The following is a 27,780-nucleotide window of genomic DNA, read 5'->3' as shown; positions in this document are numbered from 1 at the left end:
GGCTATTAAGCTTTCTTTAGCTTCTTAATATTGCAGACCTCTCTCAAGTCAATAAATGCATTCAAATACAATTGTGGAAAGTCTCTGCAACATCAAAACCAGGAATCTTACTGACAGCTATATATTGCCCTCATCGCCTAAGAGAATACCATCAACCCCTAATGGAGATATTATTAAACAATTGATTAGGAATGCACTCAAATACTCAAAATCACAAGTTATTAATTAAAAGTCTATGCAAAGACTTCTGTTGTCACAGCCTTGAGAGAGAACACCTAGCCAAAGCCTCTTTCATGCAGCAAATTAAATCTAGTTTCCAAGTTCCTGAGTTTTATGTTACTGCAGAAAGAATTACCATATTGCACACTATTTAGGTATTTGCAGACTATAACAACACCTGAAAAACCATCTAAATTCAGAAGAGCAGAAACTGAAATAAGGTTCTGAACCTGCCTAACATACAGTGATAATGGAACATTGGCACTGTAGGGAATGTAAAATGTGGAATAAGCAGCGGCTGGTTCCTAAAAACTGTAATTTAATAAACTGAATCTTAAATCTGTGCCTATTTTGAATTTATCAGGAAAAAAGCAAATATAGTGGTCACTATTTAATTAGGCATGTAATCATAAGCTGATTTTCAAAGTCTTGGACTATATTTACCAAAAAATCACTCTCTTCTGTGTTTGGTATTCTCTATTTTCTCCCTTGGTTAAAGTTTCACAGTAAGATCTGACTGACAGCCACCACTAAAAAAAAAATAAAAAAAATCCTTTAAACAGTGCTGGAAATGTGAAGTTTCTGATGTCAAATCCTTCAAGTAATAATTTCCATAAATCTTCCTGTTTATCATCAGTAAGACATGTCACGTTATTTTCCATGTTATCATTTATCCCAACATTCGAAAAACTTATTCACTGCATGCTAAAAAGGCTGCCCAGAATAACAAATTAAACTATGTATTACTGCACAAATCTGATTCTCATCTCTCTTATTCTCCCCTCCTTCCCTCAGGGAAAACTGTTCACAGTTAAATCATCCCTAATGGTATCTGGGAACGATGTCCATTTAATATCTAGAAGTGCAGAACAGCAAATGAATTGGCATTTAGGATGGATTCACCTCACCTTAACTTTGAAAATACGAATCCAAGTAATCATGTTTTCTCTTTCAGTTGTTTTCCCAAATACATAGGCATTTAAATACAATTCACTTCATTTGACACCTAGCTTCTAGGATAAATTTTCCAGTGAGAAGTATTTCACTATCTCTGTTAAATTAAGTATGACAATAAGCTAGACAACAAACTCAGATTTGACACATAAGTTTTAGTTCTTTAAACATAAAAAAAGAAGGACTTATCTTGCCTAAATTCTATCAGGTCACAGTAACTTGTTCAAACAGACTGACCTTAAAGCCTTTTGATGCTGCTACATGCGCAGCAGTCCAGCCCTCTTTGTCAGCATGGTTGATGAGATCTGCAGAAATAACAGGCTTTACTCTAGTGCTATAGTCGTCTTCTCTCTTGTATAACTCATAGTAGTCTAAATTAGGCTCTGGATCAATCAAAGAGTTCCCATTGTCTGGCTCACTGTAGTACATAAGGAGCTTGAGACTGTCAACATTACCAGAATCCACTGCTGCGTGAATTGGGGACCAACCATCCTACAAAAGCAAAAGCAAAAAAAGCACACTCCCACCAAACACATAGAAAAATGTTTGCAGAACTTGTATTAGCAATGAATCTGAATTGAAGGCAATGTTTGGAAATTAAAAAGATAAGCAAGAGTGACATAATAATCCTTTGGGAAAACAGTGTTGCTTGCATATATTTGGGTTGGAAGAAAAAGAGGGGATAAAATGTAGCAGAAAGGAAATTTTACGGCTTTCTCCAAGAACAGTCCAAGAGACAAAGTCTTCAAAATTTTCAGTGGAGTCTAAGTGATACAGGACTTACATGCTGTTAATAAACCGTTTCCTTATCATGTATCAAACTAACACGATTCTAACAATAATCTCTTTCATACTGCATTAACCAACTTATCAGTCTGATATTTTCATGCTTTTGCCATCATAAGTTCCTCTCATTTCAAACAAAATAGATTTACTTTCCAAAAAAAAAAAAAATAAAAATAAATATCTATGTAAAAGTGGAGTAGAATGTATTGTGAAGCTAATATTCTTTGTACTGTTTCTCCACAGCCCGTATCCCTCATTTATAGTCATGTTTTCATCAAGTCTTAAGAAAAACTTCAGGAAAGCACCCAAAAAAGGCAATACCTACATGTTAGTTTTGAGACAGACTTCCTCTTTTTCCTCTATAGATACATTGATTTTGGTCACCTGTGATATATCAGACTTTACAATCCTGGCTGACAAATTTGGGGGTGGAGGTCCCCTTAAAGACAGCAATAAAGCCCCCTATATAAAAGGTGGAAGCATAATCTGTATCTCCACTTCTCCACCTTAAAAATAAGTCAAAATAAAGGATTTCTGTTTTGCAAATCCAGTGCAAAATGCAGATGGAATCTGAAATACGTAAAATGATATGGAAGTCACAGAATTTACAGGATTTTAGACAATACACAGCTTCAAAAACCCCAAGAAGTATGATGAAAAGAAGAAAATATTAATTTCAAATTACGTTGTTTATTCCACCTTTAAAAAACCCACCCTTTAAATAAATATTTTAATGTAAATATTTCGTAGTTGTTTGCAGATATTCAGTACTATACAAGGTACTTTAACTTTACGAACTATTTCAACTTACACTGGTTTTTACTGTTCGATCTGCTCCACCTTCCAACAATAGCTTAATACAATCATTATTTCCATTTTTACAGGCCAGGTACAAAGGTGTCTGTCCTCTTTCAGCAGCATGGTTAATATCAGCCTGATACATAATTAATAATTCTGCACACCTAGACCAAACAGTAAGGTAGTAAAATGATCTTATATTTTACATCCAAAACATCTTTATAACTTACAACATTTAAATATTTTTAATAAAGTACTGATTTTACAGATAATTTTATCCATCATATATACACAAGTATAAGGTACAATTTTATATGTAAGCATAAAGACAGAAAATCAGATTACTTTAAACCTGTAAATCCTCATAGAATACCATAACTTAAACTATTTGAATCTTAAAATACTGTAGATGAATTCAAAATATGGGAATGTAAAACATTTAATTTCACAAGGCTACTAAAATCTGATGACAGATTCTTAAGAAAAACCTTCAACTGAGAAAAAAACCTATTTTTTTTCCTGACTGATACTTAAAATCTGATTTAATACTGATATTTAAAATACTTTTTAAAAGAAGGGAAAAAAAAAAAAAGGACTAGGACTAGCTTTAGATACCAACAAAAGGGCCACTTGCCTAGAAGAATAACTTGGTGGGGACAGCAAAACAGCAATGGCACTATCTACCTTTCACATCCCTGAACGGAAGCTACTCTGGAAGGATGGCTTAGGGTGTGTGGTACTGGAGCCAAGATCCCATACTTCCTCATAACCCTGTAGCAGTAGGTCATTTTCTTCCCAGTTCTTGTGCCAGGGTTGGCTCCCTTTCCCTTCCCAAACCCAGATTTTCAACAGCTCTCAAGATTTTAGAAAAATATTAATGCCAGTCTAGTCCTTCTGCAGCTCAAACAAGGGCTATAAACAAAGTTAATTCCCCATCTCTGCGTGAATATTTATCAGTCCATGAATAGAATGATATTAACAATAAAGCCTCAAAGCAATTAATGCAATGCCAACTAACTACTGAAGAGGAGACCATACTATGAGAAAGAAGATGACAAACTATTTAAAATAATGTAAGACATATATAGAATGTATGTGTGTAAGAAATTACAGATTTAACGCAAAAAAAAAAAACAAACCCCCAATAAAAAAAAAGTATTTTTAAAAAAATCTTTCAAGTTTTTGTGTAGTAAGAAAAAAAAAAAAAATCAATCAAGTTCAAGACAAAATGCACAATTTTAGAAAAGAGCAAACCATATAAAATTAATATGAATTACGTAGCAGAGCTTACTGAAAATGCTTAAATGAACAGAAAATCCACAAATATAAGTAATGTTCTATCTTAGCAATGTTGAACATGTATCCTAATCATATAGTCATAAACATCATCTTAAGATAGGCTCATAACAAGACACCTCCATAAAGCAATTCAGATTGAGTTTTAAGTCTGCTATATAAAAATATCTGATTTGTTATTTTGCACTGTATTAAATGATTCTGGAAATGCTACATGGACTTTCCACCTGAAGAGCACGTAAGGTCAGCCTAGCCTGGACCACATGGGAAATGATTTTGACAGTTTCTCCTAAAAGCATTTTCTGAATTGGTGATATTACTGAACATCCTCAAAAAAAAAAATTTTTTTTTTTTCCTGAGTATGTAACTAGGGCTGGAACAATAGTATTGTCTCAGTTCAGGAATAAGGTTAATGAACATGTCACAGGGGACTGGCTAGCAAATCTATCACAGGCAAGTACTGTGTAATTGATAGTAGTTTAGTGCTGTTATTAACCCCAGATTCTTAGTGCTGTAGTACAAGTAACATGGACTATGCAACACAACATTTGAAAGAGGAGAGACAATACTATTGCCCAAAATTCTGCCTATTACTCATTTTTTTTCTGAGCTAGAACTTTAAAGTGATCAAACAATCAAACAGCCTGAAGCATTCTTAGTCTCTCTGATATTTTTGGCTGGCCCTATTATTCCATGCTCACTTTTACAATTTGATTCACATTTGGAATCTAGAAAAAGTGAAAGCAAGGAAAGCATTTAGAGATATCATACTTTTACATAACTCTAAAGGAAAAAAATATAAAATCTGCAATATCATAACAGCAGATGATATACAGCAAAGTGTTGTGAGGGTAAGAGAGAAATATATAGCTTCCTATTTAAAAAACATCTAAAACATTTATTTTAGTAAGAAAATGTGAAGAGTGTATTTTTTGGTTTGTCTTGTGAAGTCACGTGTAATTTTTACAGATTTTATGTGAAACAACAGACATTTAATGAGATGTATTTCTGTGCTCAGAATGTGCTACTAAGAATCTGCTACCTCTGGATTAAAAATTCCAGTAAAAGATGTCCATTGTTGATAAGCTTAAAGTCCTCCAAGAATTGGCAAGAAACTCTGAGAATCCTTATACATTCACGGAAGATTATGAGGAGGACAGGGATGCCACTCTTCCTCGCTGTTGGGTCAGGACTTATTACAGTATAACACTCAAGGACTCGGACCCCTACATGTTACTATATCAGAGTAAAATCCTTAAAAATAGTAAAGTGAAACATTAAAAGAATAAAAACCTGAAAGATAAGTGTTACCAAAGATACATAAACCAAAGGTAAAGTATGTAATAAAGATTCCTAGATATGCTGTCTGAGACTTGCATTTGTAAAGTGGTTTTATCTGGACAAGGATGCTCTGGAAGAGATTACCTAATGGTCGATTCCAACTTTCACTTCTATTTCGTATGAGTCTATGATAGACAGTAAAGCTGCAGAGCAGAAATGCATCAGCCTTCAGCCCCTCTGATGAAGAGAGGGAAAGTAAGGAAAAAAACAATCATCTGGATAAATTGTTGAATATTGGTTCTCAGTAGAAAAAGAGTATCTTCTAATCATGTGTCATAAAACACCAATCTGTAAAATCAGCTTCAAAAAAATAAAAGGAAATTATTATAACTACATTTTGAAGAATGTTCTTAGAAATATTCTTTGGCTCATACATAATTTTCAGGCTTTCAAAGTTACTGATGCAAAAAAAAAAGCCTTAAACCTTAAAAGACCTGTTTTGTTGTTGAAAGCATTTGACTCTTTGCAACTCAGGAGAATACTCAGATTAATGTTCTTTTGTCTCTGAGTATGATATTCACAGTTCTCTATTCTTCAAAACAATCAGCGCAAAATAATTTATTTTCTTCTTCCTTTGTTTATCCTGTATTATGGCGGATAACTCAAAGAAAAATAAGAAATTCAAAGGTATGACACCCATGCAGACCAGTATCATATTGTGGTTACTAAGAAAACATGTTCAGCAATCTGAAGAGCTGCAATTGGAAACAAACCAAATGAAACATATTAAAACCAGAATGGCACTTAAATATGAGTTTCAGTAGATATTTTCAGTAAATGATAGTTAAATACACAATTACCTAAGAATGCAACAGTAATGTAATGAAAAAAGCATATAATAGAATGTAAAGAGAACATAAAAATGAGTAACAGCTGACAGCCAAAACCTTAAGACTTCACTTACTTGACATGTCCCTGAGCAACTGCTGAACACAAGGGTGTAAAGCCATTTTTATCAGCAGCATCAACTTGTGCTTCTGCAGTCAGCAGCAATCTCACACAATCTATAAATTGAGCAGAAACATAGAGTGATGCAACAAAAACAAGTGGTTAAAACTACCAGAAGTTAAAATCTGCTCGAGGGGCAACAGCAGCAAATCTTTTTGACTATATATTACATACCTTAGCGAACCCAAGTAAAAGCTCTGGAAGTAGTCTGCAGGAGAGAGTTGAGAACTGATTCCCTGGGGGCATCACCACTCCTTTGCAAAAGGAGCCTGGGTTGGGTTCTACTGGGGTCCAAATATGTGCCCATTGCTGGGAGCTCCCACAGTGTTACCCAATTTACCTCTGAAGTGGGGATTTGAGTTATCTAGCAGTCCCTAAAGGCAGCACAGTGCCTTTGGCAGTCACATGACACAGCCCGAATATGACAGCCACAGGGGAGATGCACACAAGCTACACGTAAGTTAAGCAACACACTGACCAATCTTGTTTTAGGACACTGGGGCTTAGGACTGAAATGACAAATAAGACAAACTGACAAACTCAAACCTTCCCCCAGTTGTTCCCATTCATAGATTTCCAAAACAGCATGCTAAAAATAGCACCAGCCTCATTCCACCATCCTAAAGCCAAGTTAAGATAATTAATTACACAGTAATTAAACTGCTTTCCATCCGTAAATTGGAATATCATTTGATGCAACTACGTCTGAAGAAAACACTTAATCTGCTCTATATTCTTGATAGTGGTTCTAGACCAAAATAAAACAAGTCTTCTGTAGTTAAAACTATGACTTTGAAAAGAAGCTCCACTAGAACACCAATTATAAACTCCTGCTTGATTTCTGAGCAAGCTTAATGTGCTCCATCCCAGCACTGAGATCCTGAAGCCAAGCTTTGCTTGTGAAGCTTATCTCTAGATATCAGAAAAATGTACTTAAAAATCTGACTAAGCCAAACTATTTCCTGAATGCATTTACTCCTGTTACAAATCTTCCAAATATTAATACAGATGTTATGGAGTTGATTAAATAAATATTTAACATTAAGGAATAAATTTTAAACCTCTGTGAATTCTTGTAAATTAAGATTCATACGTTCTTAAATAAGTAATCTGATCTGACATGAATTTTTTTTTCTTTTAGAAAAGGTTGATTGCCAGGATAAGCTACCAGGACTTGTTTTTTAAGTAATAAAGAAGCTCTCAATTAACTAAGTTACCCAGTATTTCCTAACTTGCCACTTGTAAGATAATACCAATTAAAATAAAATTATATTTTCAATCATTTTGTAACAGAAAAAATACTCTGCTAACCACAACATGGGGTTTTTTCCTCTCTCCATCCTCTGTCCCAGTCTTACATTAAACAATTAACTCCAAAATACAGATTCCTGCTTGATATTCTAAAATACCTTTGAAGTTTATGAAGGATGTTGAAAACACTTTCTTCTAGCAGTTATGCATATTTGGCTAGAATATTCATTGGTTTCTTCATAAAGCATATGGTTGCCATGCAAAAGCTATGAAGAACACACAGAACAAGACCACCTTTCTAGAAAGGTATGGTTAACTCACAATTACTGACTGGCAGATCATTTAGGTTGTAGGTTATCTATGTGAAAATACTGTTTCTGATGAAGGTCATTGAAAAGGGCTGTTTATTCTTAGGGACAGGTGCAAGCACGAGGAAATACAGCTACTTTCATAAGGTATACGATGTGAGCTAGTAAGCTGTACACAAGCCTTTTCTGGTGGCATATCAAGTCAGTGAACAACAATCTCCAAGAAGCTTGGGTCCTCTGGATGGATTCTGGATTGGGATTTGGAGAAGTGTGACTTGAGTAAGTCCAGGGTTATTAAAGCCAGTTCACTGCCATCTGCCACAGAGTGCAGATGACTGAGTAGAATGACAGGCACAGGACAAGACATTGATGTTGTCACTCAGTTTTAGGTTTTGGTCAGAGCAAAAACAAAACATGGAAGAATATTAACACAAACACCTGGAGACTTTATTGGTTTCCACCACAGCTGGGTAGTTAGTTCTTCCAGAGTGCTGGCAAACACCATGTAGATACATCCAGCGGCTTGGCAGAGCTGACTCCATGTAGCTGTATATCTCTGCACCTCATTCCTTTCTACTTCTCACATCATTCCAGTTTTTCCTATCAATGAGGGTGCCACAGCCTCCAAATACTCAGGATAGAAGAGAATCAATTATACCATAAATGCATATGATTAACGCACAGCTGAGTCCAAAGGATATTATTATTACTCTCTTTACATCTCTCAGACTCATGAACTCTTATTTTATTCTGTCCTCCTCAACCACCTTGTGTGCGGCAGAGAACGGTCAAGACTGGCAACACAATACAGATATACAGGTATATTAGCTAAGCGAACTACTGTACATGTTATCAAGTGCGCAACAGCCTGAAGTGGCTCCTGCTTTGTTAATGGATCAAACCAAGATGGCCTGACAAAACTATCTGTTCAGCTATCCCAATCTAGTGGTTAAATCATAAAATTAACAGCTTCCTGATGTCCACTCAAACACAAAGGAAGTGTTCGGTGTCTGCTTTTATGGTGAAGTTCCATCTCTCAGACCTACAGATTTGGGAACAGTGCGTGCAGGAAACAAAGCAGCTGTTAAGAGCTTCATGTGCTGGAACAACCCTCAGCTGCAGCTCTCAAAAGGCAACTGTTTCTGAACAGGAAGGCTACACATTTTGCAATTAGGATAGATTAGGAAAGAAAATTTGAGTGTTCTCTTGGTAACTCAATTTTCTCTACAGACTGGGCTGAAAGCACATAACAGTTGCTGACACCATGCTGGTTACAACGTGCTCTACTACCATTCTCTAGTTATGGACACTTCTCAAATCCTGTATTTCTTCACTAAAAATGTGTGGCAATCATTTGCTTTCCACTCTTCCCAGACTCTCTGCAACAGAGTGTCTGTTTCTGAAGGGAGGTACTCACTATGCTGGCTTTTAACAAGTGCAGAGCTACTCTTTTCTTCTGGCCAACTATTTCCTAGGAGAAATCAGAAAATCTGTCTAGTTGACTTAGTAAAAACAAGGGGTCCTGGAATCCTGTGCATCTATTCAGTCACTAACTCCAGGTTGAAAGTATTCTCAATAAATTAAATCATGGTGTGATCACCCACCAGGGTAAAATTTTGAGTTCAGTCTTACAGCTGGACTCAATGATCTTAAGGGTATTTTCCAACCTAAACGATTCTATGATTCTAAGGAAAAATAAAACCAGCCAAAAGAGAGTAACTTACTATTGCAAATCCTACTGAACATAATGAAAAAAATCTGTACAATGAGCTGTGTTATCCTTCTTAAAATGTCATTAGTGTCATTTCTTTCCACCAGGTTAAAAAAACGATTAGAAAGTATTTTTCTAAATAAGAGATTTATTCCTATGCTTCCTTTCTTAAGCCTATATATTTTTATGTAAATCTGTTTTTCAAAATCTCCATTTTGAAGAGCTGCACCTATCCATGAATTTGGGAACAAACTGCAAGTAACAAAAAAAGGATTACGTATTAAAAACTAAACCCCTTTCTCCAAAAATATTACATCTAATGCTGAAAATTTTCATATACTGCATTAAGGAGACAACAGTACTGCTGCTGTGCGATTCTCTCATTCAAAATTCATACAGTCCATTCAGTCACTAAAAAGCAATGATTTGTACAACAAAGTGTTTTTCACATCCTGTCAATGATAAATAGAAGAGCAACACTAAAATACTTGTAATACGTGTTTTAGCTTAAAAAGACACTAAACAACTACAGGACGAATATGCATGGTTTGTTTTTATTATTGTGTTCTCATACTTCTGTCAAATGCCTCTCTTACTTGTAATTTTGACAATAAAATAGGAAACCTAATTGCCTCTGGTGTCAGTAAGAGCTGCTTAGTAATTGTAATTGAAAATCAGGGCATTTGCTTTGAAACATGTTAGGAACACAAGAAGAGTAAAGACGAGCTGGGCCAGTTACAGTTTCTCACAAAAACCAGCAATGAGAAACGGATGTAAGCCTAGCATAACCCGCAGAACATTCATTCAGTGGGGGTGGTGGGGAAATAAATCCAAACAATATAATAAATTTGGACTTAATACTGAAGATAAAAAGTTGAGAAAAAAGTGCCAAATAATAAAATAAAGTACTTTTAAAATACTTTACAGGTCTTGGCAACAGGAAAGAATCTGTCAGATGAAAAGGTCCAGATGTTTCTACAAAGTAAACCATAGCACCTAGAAAGCAAAGTCAAAATATACCATTCCAAATAAAGGGAAAATCACTTCTAGCCCTATGTCTGGTAGTAAAATTAACCCTGAACATGTCAGAAAAATGTACACTATCTCCCTAGCTATGGATTTGGGAACCTAATTTTACTTATTTTTAAAATACTTGAGAACAATAAATAGAATAGTCTCTCTAAATACTGTTTTGAACACTGGATTGAGTTTTTCTAATTGTGTCACCAACAAAGATATTGTTAAAAAAACACAAAATACTCTTGAAAGCAGCAGCATTAAAGGGATATGTTCCACGTTCTACTGTGAAATAAAATCTTGACCTTACTAAAAATAAATGGATTTTGTTTTTGTCATTGGGGTTGGTGGATTTAAACTTTGATGTCCAAAACAGCATAATGGTATTATTTGCAATGTAAGAGTCTAGGAGATTTCTACATAAGTAGAAAAAACTACAGTAATGTGTGCTGGAATTTTAAAAAAAGATGCTGTTTGAGAGCCTTACGAGTCTAAAATTATCACTTGACATTTGTATCCATGAAATTTGTATCTGTTACTAACATATTTGCCTTATTTCATAAATATATTCATAAAATATGAAGACTGACTGTTAAAAGGTTCAAATATCCTGCCTCATCAAGATGGAGGATTGGGGTAGCGGGGAAAGAAAAACGTTATCCCAGTAGAGCTGCAAGAACAAACTAAGGCTGTTTGATCTATTTCAAAAATAAGACAGTTCATTTTATTTCCCAAGTAACATACTACTCTGAAACCCTCTTCCATCATTTTCACCACTGCTGCAGAAGATCAAAACCCTGGTGATGACCTACTGTTTCCTGCATATTCCATGTAGAAATCTAAAAGACCTTTAGTTTGATACAGAACATGGGGTGATGATATCTGGTGGCTCTTTATGAGAAGGGAGTGGAGAATCACCATGCAGAATGTTACCACTAGCAATAATGCTTTCTTTGTTACAAAATTCTGCCTCCAGAAGCATTGTTTATACATGTATTATGATTGTCATATAATCTTATGTATCTCAATTTCAATTCCACATTTTTAAAACACACATTTGACCAAATTATTAAAAACTCATGAAATAAATATGCTTTCACTATTTCATATGAATGCTGTAACAAAACTTAGTATCACTTACCTGTATGTCCATTCGTAGCAGCAGAATACAAGGCAGAATAGCCATCTTCACAAGAGTAATTAATGTCCAGTCCTTCTTCATTAAGCAGCATTGATAATAAAGTGACATTTCCCTGGGCAGCAGCTTGGTGAAGAAGGGTGGGCCTGCCACCCAGGGGGACAGGACCACCACTTGTTAACAAAGGGGTTAGGGAGGAAGACCAGCCTGTGAGTTAAAGCAACAGAAGTTAGATGGAAGACATCAGTAAAGCTCTGCATTTTCTGTGTTTTTTTAAAAATTAAAAAGGATCTTCAAAATGACAGGATTTGTTAGCTTAGCACAAGTTTTGTGATGATGCTTTGTCTATACATTAGAAGGTACCCTGAAGAATAAAAACTCTGTACAGGGGTGACAGTTGTTAATGCAAATGAACAGGATTTCATTACAAAAGGTTAATGTGAACCTTGTTATGAACTGCTGTAATAGCTGGATGTCTCAAAAAAATTTACATTATTAAAATTCATAAACTACAAAAGTTTTACACAAATTTTAACTGAATTGTTGGTATGCTGGGATGGTTTTCTAAAGTATCTAAAGAAACGTTTCCAAAACATTTATTTTCATATATTTTCATATGAAATTATTTGCATATGAAATTTCATCTTCCTTTACAGTCTCAGTGCAAACCTCAGTATTTATATCTCACCTGCAGTTATAAACTGCACAGAGCCCTTAGTAGTTGTAAGCAACTTCTAGTAAGTTTGAAAAAAAATGTAGGCATCATTTACACAAATAATACAGAAATAAATATATTTATTATTGAACTGTACCTTACTGTTCCTTTTACTCAGCAATACTTAACCAATGTATTATAAAATGCTCTAGTGTGAATGAATAACAGGTTATATAAAATTTATGAGTGAAAGCTTTCAAGTCACCCCATTAAAGAATAATATTCAATTCCAAGCTTTGAAAGCTTAGGAGTCATCTTGGTTAAATGTTCTGTTCCTTACTTATCAGCTTTAGTAGGGAGCTTGTTAAGAATATGGAATTTGCTGCATATGGCACAGAAAATTTTGTGCATTCTTCCTTGATCAAGGATTGCTAGAGAAAACAGGAGAAAGATTTTACTTTCCTTAGTTTCACTACTACCTGTGGAAAATCCACATTAAGTTAAAAAAAAAAAAAAAAAACAATGTTTCTCTCTTGAATAAATAATTTTGTATCCTGTGGCCACTATTATATGAGCCTGAAATCTGTCAATAAAAAGGAAGTTTAAGCAGCTTTTATTGTGGTTCTGCAAAACCCAAGACTGAAGAGGAGCTACCAGGCATTACCTCCAGCTCCATCAAGCTAACCAAGTGCTATTCAATCTCCAACAACCAGAATCAGAAAAAACATACAGCAGCGGCTCTACCATGGTGGGATCATCTGCTGTGTGTTCTGAAAAACCAAAATTAAATATAGAAGTTCCCAACATAATTCTACAGAAATGATAGATTTTGGAACCTTACAAGATCTGGACAAATTTTAATTAAGGGCCAGACTTACACAAGAATCCATCATCTGAGCAGCCCCAGTGAAGAAGCATAGTTTGATCCCAGTTCAAAACAATAGAAAAAGTAAATTATTGGAGTATTTTGTATTTGTTTCTAAAGGAAGCTAAATTTGTCATTTCACATTCAGTTTATTAGCTTAGTATGTAAGGGGAACATTTGCAGTATTTTTACCATGCTAGCTTATTATTCAACTTATTTATTTGATATTGACTATAAGAAGACATCACTACAGCTATGAAGTTACCTGAAAATAAACTGTAGTTAACTCCATCCATTTTCATAAAACTTTAATTCTGAAACCATCTTCTGACTATTAATGCTTACTAATATTTGTTTTTCCAGTATTTTTAATCAGAGTATTTTGATGGTTGTCTGTTGTTTTTTTTTAAAAAAAGCTATATACAAAGTAAATTGCATCCTTTAAGTGATAAAACCCCCATATTATTTCCAATTGCAATAAACACACTTAACTTTTACTAAATCCCCAAACATCTAAAGAATAACTTTCGTTCATCCTTTCCATTATAAAAGAGGTCTTATTTTTCCAACCTTCTGTTGTTCTTTGAAACAAACTGTGCTGCAGGTGTTGCTATCTATCTATCTATCTAGACGTTTTCAAATGGTACTTAATTAGATTTACTTCTTGCCTTGTTAGTCAACTGATAGTGGACATTGCTTAGGTGGCACTCCAGATTGCTAACATTCTTTGTCCCTGTTATGTAAGTATTTGGGTGAATTTGAGGAGACTGACTCTATGCTTTATGCATGACACTTTCACTTTGTAATAAAAAAAAAATTTATGTGCTCCCTTCCTTATGGAAAACAGGGCAAGTTTTTTGCTGGTGGGTTGGTCATTTTGTTTTGTTTTTTCCTAATAAAAGCATCATTAACAGAAATGTCAAAATAAAAGGATTTCTTCTGGCGCCATTTGTGGTATCTTAACTGTCATTTCAACTCCTTGAAATGAAGACTACATCGTTGCGATTTCAGGGATGAAATTAATGATACTAGCTTATAATTAGATGAAAACCTGCTAAAAAAAAAAAGATACAAAACCCAGATAACATAAATATAACCTTACCTTCTATTACCAGTGTAAAGCACTATAATAAACCTGAATTCATCCAACAAAATACAGCACTGTTAGAAAATACCAATAAATAAGATACACCATTACAGATGCAAAAAGTTCGGAAATGTGAAGCATCTGTGAAAGCTTGTAGGGCATGCAGTGATGAAGGTATAGAGACAAAAACAGCTTCTGGCATCAGCTTCAGAATGTGAGATGGTTAATTTCAGAGCCTTGATCAGTCCCTCACCCCCTGCTTTTATCTTCGAAGCCAATTGTATAGAAGAATAAATCAATCATTACAGAAATGAGCAAAATGAAAAACATATTTCATTGAAGAGGGACACAGAAAGCGCAAAACCAAGAAGAAAGTGAAAGCAGAAATCCCAGGGGTATGAAAATCCAACCGCCTACATTCGTTTTCATTTTGAAGTCTCACAGCCATTGAAATGTAGAAATCCAAACAGAGCAGAAGCATTCTGGCACCAGTTCAAAGGCTGCTGAAGTTAATGAAAACACTGTCACAGATTTTGAATCAGGCCATAAATGTTCATTGTAATTTCTCTGTGTGCAGTCTATTCAACATTAATGGCAAAAGCTGGTGTCTTTTCCTACTAGGCATGGATAGAGCAACATGCAGCACAATTCTCTGTCTCTAAAAGAAGGTATTGTCATGTTAATTTAGCAGAACACATAACTGAAAGAACTGGTACTCATTCTAAGTTTACTTTGATTAGTTGCTTTTCCTATAGCCAAGACCCTCCCTTAATGAACATCAGGCTGTTGATATGTTCTTACAGCAATCTGAGATAACTAGGAACTGTTTTAAAATGAATATACAGTCTACTTTAGTGATTATACTATCATCAATTCCGAGTCCATGGTAAGAAGAAACAAACATGAGTTTGTTCACAAACAAAAAATATAAAAACAAAGGATTCTTTCAAGACTTTTTTTAAATGTTAGATTTGCTCTGCACTGTTGTTTAAAAAATTAACAAATTCTGATTGAAGCTCACTACTTAACTATGCAATAAAATATTAATAAGATTTCACCATACTCTGCTTTAACTGGAAGTAAAACTGAAATTCTAAACATTTTCTGGGGTTAAAAAAAAAAAAAAAAATTAAAATTAACCAGAACATTAATAAAACTAACTGTGCCTACAGGGCATGAAAATGCACATATGGGAAGGAGGTTTCAGTAGTACTTGTAGACTGTTAGATGTTCACCTCAAGCAAACTCATACTTAAGAAAGGAATTGGAAAAGTAAGTGACATGAATTCAGGCATTACTGATGACATTATCTTACTGAAAACACTGTTATTAAGCTTGGGTTATCCCTTCTAAAATGAAGTCTATTTCCATATATATTTATAAAATCTATTTTCTTTTTTTCTCAGAATGAAATTTTTAAGGAAATGTCTTTCCACACTTTCATAACATCTGTTGCTTAAAGTTTATTTAGTTCTGCAGTTTTCCAGAACTCTTGGACAAAATAGATTCATTCCCTGGAAAAACATAAATAAAATGGGACTGGAGAGTAAGTGCAATAAAAAATAAGCATTAGTTTGGGCAGAGAAAAAAGAGCTCCTGAATATGTATGTGAATATTGCAGATAAGGTTATTAAAGTGCTGTAAGCCTGCTTATAGTCAGTAGAGGAAAAAATAACATCTCTATATTAATAAAAAATTGCTTAGACCTAACTAGGGTCTAAGCAATTTTTGTGTGCAGACTTCTGATTATGGAATATGTTTCCCATTTGTAATTGCAAAAATTAACAAAAAGCAGTGTCACTTACAAAATATAAAGTGTCAAATGTTCAGAGCAAGGATTATAAGGGGATTAAATGAACCCAAATGTTTCTATCCCTCCCCAAAACAAGTCAATGGAGTGTAAATGAATAAAGGCAATCTTGAGCACATAAACCAGCACAATTAAAAAAAACAAACAAACAAAAACCCTCAAATCGAACTAAAACAACAAACAAAAAAATAAAACAAACAAAAAGCAAACACACACACACAAACCCAAACTACAATTTTTTCACAAAAAATCCTATCTTTGAGAATTGCCTCTGAAAAGAGTCACAAATTTCATGAGAAACACGAACTGGCTATTTGTCCGCAGGCTGACTGTTCTAAGAAGAAAAGTTTATACTTCAAAGTACAAACTAAAGCAGTAACATGGAGTTATGAAGTCAAGTGGTGGTAATCTAGCTTTTAAGAACATTTACTTTAAAAAAAATAATCAAAAACTGTCTTAAATGGTTCCCAAACATCCTCTAGTTAACGTAAGACTAACTGAAATATGCAGCCTAATTCATGCTGATAGGAGTTGTGGAAGACACCCTCTTGCCTACAAAAACTAATCACTCTGAAGATGATTTTGCCAATAATGGTATATGTTAAAAAATATTTTATAAAATGGTATATGTTAAAAAAATTTTTTAAATGAAATTTTATTTCCATTATGGAGCCTAATGAGGTCTGGAGACTATCTGGAATACTGGGAGACTAGATCTATCTGACACGGCAATCAGACTCAGCTAGGAATAAGAACTTAAGATGAAGATTCAGGATCCCATATGAAAAACAACATAGAGGCAGCCATCAAATCCCACAGTTTTTAACTCTGAGAAACAGCAGACAAATGGAAGATTCTGAGCTTATATTTTATGGTACTGTTCAGAAAGCAGTGAGGATTTTGACAGTGTGATGCCACAGCCAAATGTTAAAAGCATGACTGGGTTACTCTAGAAACATGAAGAAAGTCATCATTGAAGCAGAATAGGAACAAAAATTCTTTAACAATGTGAGCCCTAGAATCTCCTATATATACAGATAAAAGTTTGCCACACACTGCTTTTGGAACTGCTTCCCCATTATAAATATTGCATGGAAGATCACCAGCAAAGGTAATTTTCAAAGCATTATTTCAGACTGATAAAACACTCTGAAGTCCAAAGGAACAGCATTCACAAAAACACCAAACAAAAGAAAAAAAACTCAAACAACAACAAAAAGTTTCTTTAATATACCATAAACTGCACCCCATTTCCTTGACACATTAGTCCTCGACCTTTAAAAAAAAAAGGCTTTCAATTTGTAACTTCCTTAAGGAAGCAAACTAATTTATAACATTAAGAAATCAGCAAAAGAATTCCCATACCCATGGAATGTGGAAAAAACATAAACGAAAATTTCAGCTTTTAGAAAGTAAAAAAAGAAAAAGGTACAAAAAGATAAATAAAGCAAACAAGTGATGTATAGGAAAACCGACACATTCTTTTAGAGGGAGACAGTTTGTAGCATATCAGTCCCTTTACCTGATGCTGTTACCAGGAGTCTGTCTGAATCACATGGTCTACAGGATGAAGCACTAACAGGGTTTATGGAGGAGCTACAGGCAATGGTGGTGGGAATGACAAAGGAATTTTCTGAACATGCAGGTTGGTTCAGTCCAGGGAAGTGGGAAGGCCAGGCACCCACCTGAGATGAGGCTATGGCTGGTATGGCACAGCCTGCAGGTGCCACAGATAAATCTATAGCAGGTTTTGGTGGCAGCTGAGGTGAGGACTTAGAAATAATTTCCTCATTTATTACCCTGATTCCTTGTGGTGAACTTGAAAGAGGTGAGGTCACGGTTTTGCTGTCAGTTTTTGCACTTGTATTTGGGGAACGACTACTATCCATTAAAACTTTAAGCTGTGGGTGTGGTGGAGAAGGAGTTTGTGAAAGCCCTGGTTTCTTAGGAGGAATTGGTGGAGGGTTTCCTCTGTCAATTCTTGATACACTGGGAGTCTTTATGCTTGTTCTACCAACTGGGGGGTAAGTGGCAACTTCCATTGAATGTGATGTCCCTGACCGTGACAGAGTGCCGCTCTGAGGGCTTGTAAATCTAGACAGGACTTGGGTAACAGTATTCCGAGCTACCTGCTTGGCAACTAGGTTGTCACGACTAGTAGGAGATACGTCCCTTGAGGGAGGGCTTTGGGTTGTGTTTCCATTTTGGTCTGGGTCATTTGCATTTGTTTGAAATCTAAACCTAGCTGCTTGGATCCGTGGGTTTAGGCCTGAATGCCCAGAAGTGCTGGCAGATGGTGAATGCAAACTGTGCATAGATGAGGAATTCTGAGCTGCAGCAGTCGGTGCTGCAGGGGTGCAAAGGGAAGTACTATTTGAAAAAGGGGAAGTGCTACTTGGTAGATCAGGTGATGAGCCTGTACTTGGTCCATTTTCCTCAATTCTGTTTTGATTCTGCGTAAGAACAGGAGTTGTAGGAGGGATGAGTTCACTAGAAGAAGATTGCCTATCAATGACAGGCTTCACCAATGCTGCATTGGTGCACACATTCATTATAGTATTGCCAGACACTAGTGGGTTCACTGTAGAAGGCTTTACAGATACAGTCAAAGGCATCTTCTTTACATTTTCTGTGCTACTGTCCATCACTACAGTATCTGTTTGGCAGGCAACAGTTCTTGAAATTGGCTCTTCTGTTTCAACAGAAACAGAAACAAGACTCCTATCTTTATTATCTTTATTTTTAAGAGAAAGATTAGCTTTACTTTCATTCTCCTTTTTTAATTGCTCAATCATTTGGATCATTTTATCTCTCTCTTGTCTGAGGTCACTGGTGTGCATTTCCTCTCTATGAAGTTTGGCACGCAACTGCTCTCTCTCTGTGTCAAACTCGGACAGCTGCTTTTCCATTTGAGCTTCCATTTGTGTGCTCCTTTGTTTCTCAGCAGCAAGAGACTCCTCCAATTCAGTAGCCTTTTTCTTTTCCTCTTCAAATTTTGACATCAGTTCTTCCAGTTTCTGGGCTTCCTCTACAATTCGCCCAGATAACTGCTTACACTCTTTCACTAGCATCAATACTATGTGCTTATTCTTTCCACGTTCTTCTTCAAGACGAGCTGATAGCTTTTTGTGCTCCAGCTCAAGATTCTGTAACTGAGATTTTTCCATTTCCAACTGTAAAAAAGCATAAATAAAAACTCTCATTAACAAGATGGAGACTTTCAATATAACTTAGTACTAACCTGACACTGATATTTTAACCTTTGAGAGTATCACATAATAGAGTTGGAAAGGACCTAAAATGAACCTGTCCACTTAGGAAAGTGATTTGTGATATCTAATAGAAGTGCCTATAATCTTATATAAGTAAAAGAAAAGAGACAGGCATCTCTGAAGAACAATTCAGAAACCAAGTAAACCCATCTACTTTCCCCTGTTAACAACACAGACATCCCCTAAAGTGATTAAATTCTTGTGATTCCTAAGTAAGGAGCTACCTGTTCTCCAGAAATTAGCCATAAGATATCAAAGAAAGTCCTCTTGCCAGTAAAGTAACCAGACACAAGCAAGTGATAAGCTATGTACATAAACTTTAAGTCCAGTACTGAAAGGCTTAGGTTTTAGGGCTTTCTCACACTGAAGATTAGGGTTGAAATAAACAGTCCATCATGCCCATAATAGGTGTCTTATATCTTGTTTTAACATTTATAAATAAAACATTCATTTCTGAGGCCAACTTTTTGGCACAGGCACAAATTTCTTCCTTTACTTATTAATAGTGGTAGGTCTCACTGACAGCAGTGTTGTATAAACTATGTTAGAATCAAAAACTACCTACACTGTGCAGACAATGGATAAGAGTATTTTTTCTCCTCATTAATAAAGCCATCACTTCTAATTCATCTTACCTGCTAATTATGCTTTTATTCACAGACCATGCTCTAGAAAAGCACTGGAAAAACACGTTAATGCACCATTTTATAGAATACCTCCTAGTAAAACAACCTAAGTCATTTTCCTGAATGACTGATAAAAACAAAGAAACCAACCAACCCCCATGGAACTGCTGAGCATTCCTTCTCCTGTACTTTTTAAATTGGTTTAGCTTTGTCAGTTCTGCTTCATATTTATGTACAGATCAATACAGAAATACAATTCAGAACTGTACCAATAGTGGGCATTTTTTTTCTGTAAGAACACTTTCAGATATCTACAGAAAAAAAAAATAAAATCAAGTGCTCACAAACATGAAAGGTTAATTTTTACTGCAACAGGAGACTGTTTCATGCTTCTACAATACGACTCATTTTACAATGCTCAAAAAATAATCAAAGAAAAGCTGTGGCAAGTAGTACACTAAAGATCTTACTTGGAATAAATGTTTCACTTCAATAGATGGAGGAAGAGGCATAGATAATAGATTCAGATTATAGTGTCATGCTAAAATGATACTAATTTCAGAGTTTAAGACAATACAGTGTTGAGGAATATATTTACTGTAAACTGTAATGTGGGAAACAAGATGGCCTCAGGGATTGGTAATAGCTACTGAGTATCTCGTCTCTCAGTCGAAGCTTAAAATATTGTCTTGGTTGCTACATGAAACAAACAGACACACAGGCAAAATAAAACAGCCAGGCATTAGAATATAATAGCTTTTTCAGAAGCCTCCTACTATAGTGCACTATTCCCTGTCCTCCCCAATAGAAGATGAAATTTCTTAGCTCTGAAACCCTCTTTTCCACAGCACTGTAGATGTGTCTACAATTAATTTTTAACTAAGCTGCATTTAAACTAAAGGTAATATAAATACCATTTTAAATAACAATTTTGTTACTTTCAAGTTATACCATAGAGTTGAAACTCATGCCATAATGAGATGAGTACAAGATGGAGAGTCTGCAGCTGTAATAGAAATAACTACCTGCTGTAGCTCATTGTCTCGGGTTATTTCCACCTCCCCCCCCCACATTACCACATAGAATTCACTTTAAATACTTAGGAAACTCACTAAGAAAACACTTAAAAACAAAAGGGAAGGGAAATGACATACAGAGAACAAACAATAAATCCTGCAGGAATTTACACTTGTAGATGAACATCTGTCTCAGTCTCCCAACATTTCTGGTCATGTTACCTGACTGTAATTTTCTCCTCCATTTTCTTCAGAAGAATCAGAAAAGCATAAAGAGGTGATGGCAATACTGATGTGATGTATATTACAGGAATAGTAAAATTTCTTCCTGAAATCATACCATTATCATAAGAAACAGTAAATTAAGAGGAAGACATCACTGCGGAAACTATACCTATGTTATAAATGTTATTTTGTCTTCCAATAGCTCAAAGCCTGTTTAGCAGTGGAGGGGCTCCTCTGGCGTTTTAAAGCTTCATCCCAGGTTAACCAATACACTCTGTACAATACATTTCACAAACCCAAGTCCTCTCTTTCTTAAAAAGAGTGCTAACGATAAAAATTAAGGTATGGCATTATTAAACAAACATTGATAAATGAATAATATCAGCAACAATGCCTCTTATGTTAAAGACAGTACAGCTGCAAATTAAACTAATAAGCTATTATGATGACACTGTATTTAGGAATGGTCCCATTCATAATTCTCCATATGCAGAAAGATCATAGTTTTTCTCAAGCATTTAATTGTTGTTTTCAGAGCGTCCAACAGTATTTGTATGCTTCAGAAGCATTTCAAAGCCAGTGGAGTATCCATTGTCTTTTTTGTTAAAACAGATACAAAAATCATGGGAAATGTATACACCTTTTAAAGCTTGGAAATGCAATAAGGTTATACTCAAAATGTCTTTTATCAAGATTTTCTGTACTTTCTTATTCCTACACTTTGCTTTTGTACAAGGGACTGCTCTGAAATTATATTACTTTCAATTAATTACTAGCAGGTTTTAACATATAACTGGGATGAAATCAGTTTACCATACTATTATATCACTTTATTTTGTAGCATTACATATAAAGAATCCCTAATATATATACACTGCATTTTTTTTTTTCCTTTAAGTAACAGATTCGGAACTAGCTGTAATGAGTTTATAAACTATGGCCTGATTTTTGCAAAGTGTGCTATATACACTGAATCGTATCAGTAATGTAAACATCTGGAAATGTGTTCAAGAAGGATTTGAAAAGGGGTAGAAAAGGATACGGAGAAAAACTATAGTGTCCCACAAAGAACTAACCAGCAAAGGCCCTTCAAAGGTAAAGACAGAGTGCATGCCTTGTGAGAAAAGGTTGAGGGAGTGTGGCTTGCTTAATCTAGTGAAAAAAGACCAAGGGATGATGTAATAGCAACATACCACTCCTTTTAAACCGCCCTTACAATGATGACAGAGTCAAATTCCTCTTGGTAGTGGCAGGTGGGGCCCCATAACAAAAGGTTAATATGAGAAAATGCCCTTTAAGAGGCCCAGACTTGGAAAAACGTTCTTCACAAGGATAGTAGTGCAGAAAAGGCTGCAGTATGGTCATTCCTGGGTTTTTTCAGGGCTCAGAAAGACAAATTCACAGATGATCAGATGTACTGCTGCTAATAATCTGCTTTGAGCACAAGGTTTAGCCTAAATTGCATCAATGGGCCTCCCATAACCAACATATCTGTCCTTCTTTGAGCATGCCTCTCAACACAACTTTGCAAACACTTGACAAAGTAAGAACTGTCATTTGATTATCTGATTTTGAGTTCCCAGGAAACTTCAAAATTAATTTTGATAGCAGTACCAGGAAAAGCATTTGAAGAGATGGAAGAGGATGGAGACTTAACACAAAGCAGATGACATCTGGAGATTAGGTGTTTGGTATATGGTAAGCCTGTGACTGACAGTCATTTGTGCACTTCTTTTATTTTTCTACATTCTGGCAGATTGCTATGACTTGCTTTTTAAGATCAAATAAAAATTTATTCAAAGAATATTTTTAAGGTCACTATATTCACAGAAAAATCCCCAGAAATAAAAGTCCAGTCTGAGCCTGTTTAAAGTCTGGTAATATCCAGAGAGAATAAACACAGCTGTATACACACTTCATTACTGAGGGTAAGAGAGAGACAGTGAGGCAAAAAGATACAGGAATCACGTATCTGGAGAAGGAGGAACTGCTCTTGAATGAAGGAAATATAGCTGGCTCTGTATTTGGGTCACATTTGTCTAGGCTTAACTTTTTTTTTCCTTACGTTAGGTCACCCTACTTTGTCAAACATTTCTAGAAATCCCTCAAAATACTCCAAATAATTTTCTCTTTACAGCAAATATTCTGAATATGCAAAAAAGGATGGTTTTAGAATTACAATTTAGTGTTACTGATTTATGAAACAGAGCCACCATATATAAAATGCAAATAAATTATTTTATGCTATTTAGGTTAGAATAAAAATAACAGTAGCTCCCCTGGGCTTCAGTGGTGTTGGTTTAAAAATATACTGTGATGATGCTTTCTCAGCTCATGCTGAGCTATCCACTTGCATACTGCATCAACTTGTAACAGTTACATTTCATTTTTTCCGTAAGTAGAGCTAAACTCATGGAATGAAGGAGGCGTGCACATAAAATATCACCAGAAAATCAGCATCTCACTATATATGGAAATTAAGTGATAACATTTTAACACTCATAATGATAACCAAGTTAGACAAAGACGCAAATTTTAAAAGTGGCTTAGAAGAATGAATCAAGGCAGGGATACCTTCTTCTGTCTGTTTTCAGCAGCAGCCAACTGAGCTGACATTCTTTCTTGCATTTTCCTGCAGTGAGCCATAACAGCTTCTAAAATGGACAGAGGATTCATGCATATTGGCTTCTTTTCTTTATTACCAGCACCCGCTTCAAAGTCTCTCTGAAGAGCAAGAAATGGGTCACTCAGATTAAATCTTCCATACCGCTCCTGGATGAAAACCTCTTTGCGCCGGGCCTAACAAAAAATCCAGACAATGAGATAAACCTAAATGCACACTTTGGTGTATATCAACACATAGAACAGACCTAAACCACACAGAACATTATGTTATTTATATATGGTTTTAAAATATTTTCTTTAGGTATTTGTTTAATATCTCTAAAAGAAATAGTTATGTTGCACACAGAGTTCATTATAGTCAATACAATTCACTACATTAAAAAACCCCAAACCCTTTTCCTTCTCAGCTCAACACAGAAATATCAATTTGGAGCAGTTTCAGAAGGGTCACAAAAATAACCTCTTGGAAACTGGCTGATACAGAGGCTGATAGAGGAACGGGAAGAAAAACATTCTAAAATGAAGTTTTCTATTTCTGTGTATTAAAATGATGCTAGTAAAAGATATGAAAACATGCTTTGTCTGTTAACCATAGTAACAAAATAAGTATTTTTCAAATAAAAAGACTGATGGTATATTTACACATACAGAAATTTCCATAAGTAATAGCATAAGCAGAAAGAAAAAATACCACCAAAGTTTTTCTGTAATTAAGACACTCCTCATATCTCTGTTCAAGAACTCCACGATCATGTTTCTCCATACTGGTATTTTAAAACACAATTATATTTTTAAACTGCAGTGCAATTCTTCATGGTCATTAAAAGAAAACCAACCCAAAACCAAACCAACCAACCAAACAAAAATCCAAACCCCAAAACCAAATTATAAAATAAAGACCAGAGGTAGTTTTGCTTGACAAATATTTAGTTCTTCAGCCCAATGTGAAAACGAAATCAGGTTTGTAAAGCTATTTTTATACATTTAATACACAGTGCACAGGAAGGCCACAGATAAGTACTTACTTCTAACAGTCTTCATAGATACTGTTCCAAAATCTCAGGTTTAAGACCTACCTAATTTGGGGGACACATGGCAGGAAAGGAGTTCTGTAAAGTTGTGTATCTCATAAAAATCAGGAAGAAAAAACAACAACAGTGCAGAGAAACATCATCAGGAAAAGGAATCCCTCCCGAAATGGATGAAACATTTATCTGTGATTTGGTTAAAATTCAGTTTTGAAGAATAACCAAAAAAAAGGGGGAAGAATAAGCCAATTCCAAGATACAAAAGAGAAAGAACAAGCCTGATGCTTACCAAATCAGTTAAAAGATCATTTGGAAAGCTTTAAGTTAAAATCGTAACATTTGAAAAAGGTCATAAAAGGTGACACATATTTCAGGGCATGAGAAACCAAAGAACATAAGAGCTATGTTAGAAAAACTCTAGAGACAAACTACAACTAACATACCTCAGTGAATGCCCAACTTTTTCCTATATATTGTCTACAAAATTGAAATGCGGGAAATTAAAAGAGAATTTGACTGCAACAGACAGAAGTGTGCTTACATATTCTGGTGCTTGAAATACTTCTAGTCTATTTTTCAATTTGGCATTATAAATAGAACTTGAAATTATTTATTAAAAAAAAGACAGCCCTTTGGGGCATAACTTCAGAAAAACCTTGGAAAGTTCATTCAGAGCTAAAGTCTAGCTAGGCTTCCAAAGTCAGATAGTGATTGGTTGAAGAGACAAAAATAAGATGATAGAACCTAGTTAATTTTTATAAATTGCCTCACAAATAACTCTTAACTAGTCTAGTATTTCAATCCCTTAATTTTTATTTTCAATTTTAATTAAATCAAATAGCTAGTTCCAAAGGTAATATTGCAAAGCCAGGTGGGGAGGGAGTAAATTTGTAGCTCCTGGTTCTACATACTGAAGTTACAGGATAGTATGCAGCTTAGGAATTCAACTTCCATGTAAAGGAAACAATCAAAACCAAAAATCTGACTGAATTAAAGTGCCAAGCAGCTGACAAAGATGACAAACCCAAGCAGTTTAAGAATATAAATGGAGATGGAGGCACAATGCATATATGTAATCAGCAGTGTAAAATCCACTTTTTTATATAAAATGAGCCATCAAAGTAAAGGAAAAAAGGAAAAAACACTGAGGTAGCAGCTCAGATGCAAATAAATAAATAAATAAATAAATATGAACGGAGTCCCCCATACTTAAATCCAGTAACTAACAGCAAAAAGAGAAGCTAAGGAGATGAACTGATCTCAGAGGCAAAGGCAACCATTCATGCCTTCAGGGAAACACAGGTAGAAAACAGAGAAATAAAGTGTACTTTCCATATATTTTTAATGACCCATGAGTAACTGTCCTCTCAGCAAATACTGTATGTATGCAACATGAACGTAGTCTTTAAAATGTTCTCTAACATTCATAGAAATTTACAAAGCAAGCAAGGCACCTGCCAAAACAGCAACAGGATTGGGTGTCTGTATTCATTAAGGAAAGACTAAACTATATAGAAGAGACCAGCTCCACCTGAATGAAAATTGAAACAATCTGCTGGCATTAAGAATAAAGTGGCTACAGGAAAATCTGAAAGCAAAAGACTGTGGAAAAAACAATGGGTCTTGAACAGCACATGATTTGGGATGACTAACCCTGTCTGTATAGCTGAAGCCATAACTGTATCCCCTGAAGCACAGGGTAAAACAGACTCTCAAACCATAAACAGCAAAGTCGTCTTAGGATGCTTCTAACTCAAAAGGGAGCTAAATGCAAAATATTAAAACAAATGTTTCCATGTTTCTATATAAGGACTAAAAATATAAAATAAAATGATGGGATGAGGATGCATGATTTCAAATGAAGATAAAACAGCTTGGTAGAAGGGAATCAGTGAGTAGTTCCCTAAAACGTAGGCAGAAAGTTGCAAGTTAGGCTTGGTTGTTTTTTTTCAGATGATTCCTCTGGCCCCTAAATAATACTTCTGTCCCTTTGCACTTCACTAAAGTACATCACATATGAGGAACAGAAATACTAGAATCAGAAAAATTTCTCTCTTACATCATCTTTCACTGCTGACTTTCAAGTCATAAGAGCTAGCAGCACTATCAAGATACCTGATTTTTATGGCACTCATTATCTAGGGAATGTACAGTCTAATGCCATAGGGGTAATGAATCCTTTAAAATAGTCTTTGCATAACTTGGTGGGTGTGCTAAAACAGCATTAGCAGCATCTCATATATTACCTTCAATTGCACAGTGATATAGACAGAAAATAACATTTTAAAAGTTGATGTGTGATGCGTGAATTTTTCACAGCATTGTTTGGGTTGGAAGGAACCTTAAAAACCATCTAGTTCCAATCCCCCTGCCACCTTCAGGGACACCTTCGACTAGACCAGGTTTCTCAAAGCACCATTCAACCTGGCCTTGAACACTTCCAGGGATGGGACAGCCACAAGCTCTCTGGGCAACCTGTGCCAGTGCCTCACCACCCTCACAGTAAACAATTTCTTCCCAATATCTGATCTATCTAAATCTACCCTCTTTCAGTTTAAAGCTATTCCCCTTGTCCTACCCCTACAGGCCACTGTAAAAAGTCCCTCTCCAACTTTCTTGTCAGCTCCTTTAGGTACTGGAAGGCTGCTCTAAGGTCTCCCCGCAGCTTTCTCTTCTCCAGACTGAACAACTTAACTAACTGAGTAACTCAATGCATTTTGAAACAGAAAATTTTCAAAACCAGGCAGAATACGCATCCACCATAGGAGGTAATCAGGGCTGCTGCATTGTAAAAGGTGCTATAT

General features: G+C 35.3%; 1 protein-coding gene across 8 annotated transcripts in view; it reads right to left on the bottom strand.

The window, feature by feature from the left end:
* The window catches only part of CTTNBP2 (cortactin binding protein 2), an 84,377-nt gene that overhangs the window by 28,257 nt on the left and 28,340 nt on the right, over nucleotides 1-27,780 (bottom strand). For all 8 annotated transcript variants that reach the window (XR_009745934.1, XR_009745933.1, XM_061467647.1 and 5 more), the window contains exons 3-8: nucleotides 23,898-24,122; nucleotides 17,707-19,357; nucleotides 11,771-11,974; nucleotides 6,299-6,398; nucleotides 2,771-2,921; nucleotides 1,411-1,665 (exon numbers count right to left, since the gene is read on the bottom strand). Coding sequence is in view for 6 of the 8 variants with exons in the window: in XM_061467647.1 (XP_061323631.1) it covers nucleotides 1,411-1,665; nucleotides 2,771-2,921; nucleotides 6,299-6,398; nucleotides 11,771-11,974; nucleotides 17,707-19,357; nucleotides 23,898-24,122 (2,586 nt within the window). In the remaining 2 variants the exon portion in view is untranslated. The remainder of the gene's footprint in view (nucleotides 1-1,410; nucleotides 1,666-2,770; nucleotides 2,922-6,298; nucleotides 6,399-11,770; nucleotides 11,975-17,706; nucleotides 19,358-23,897; nucleotides 24,123-27,780) is intronic.

This window comes from Pezoporus flaviventris, unplaced genomic scaffold (assembly GCF_033815535.1).
Source record: "Pezoporus flaviventris isolate CSIRO_AGI_PZ_B2104156 unplaced genomic scaffold, CSIRO_AGI_Pfla_v1 ptg000045l, whole genome shotgun sequence".
In the NCBI taxonomy this organism is placed as follows: domain Eukaryota; kingdom Metazoa; phylum Chordata; class Aves; order Psittaciformes; family Psittacidae; genus Pezoporus; species Pezoporus flaviventris.
The sequence above is the reverse complement of the archived record's forward strand: the minus strand, read 5'-3'. Positions and strand labels throughout refer to the sequence as shown.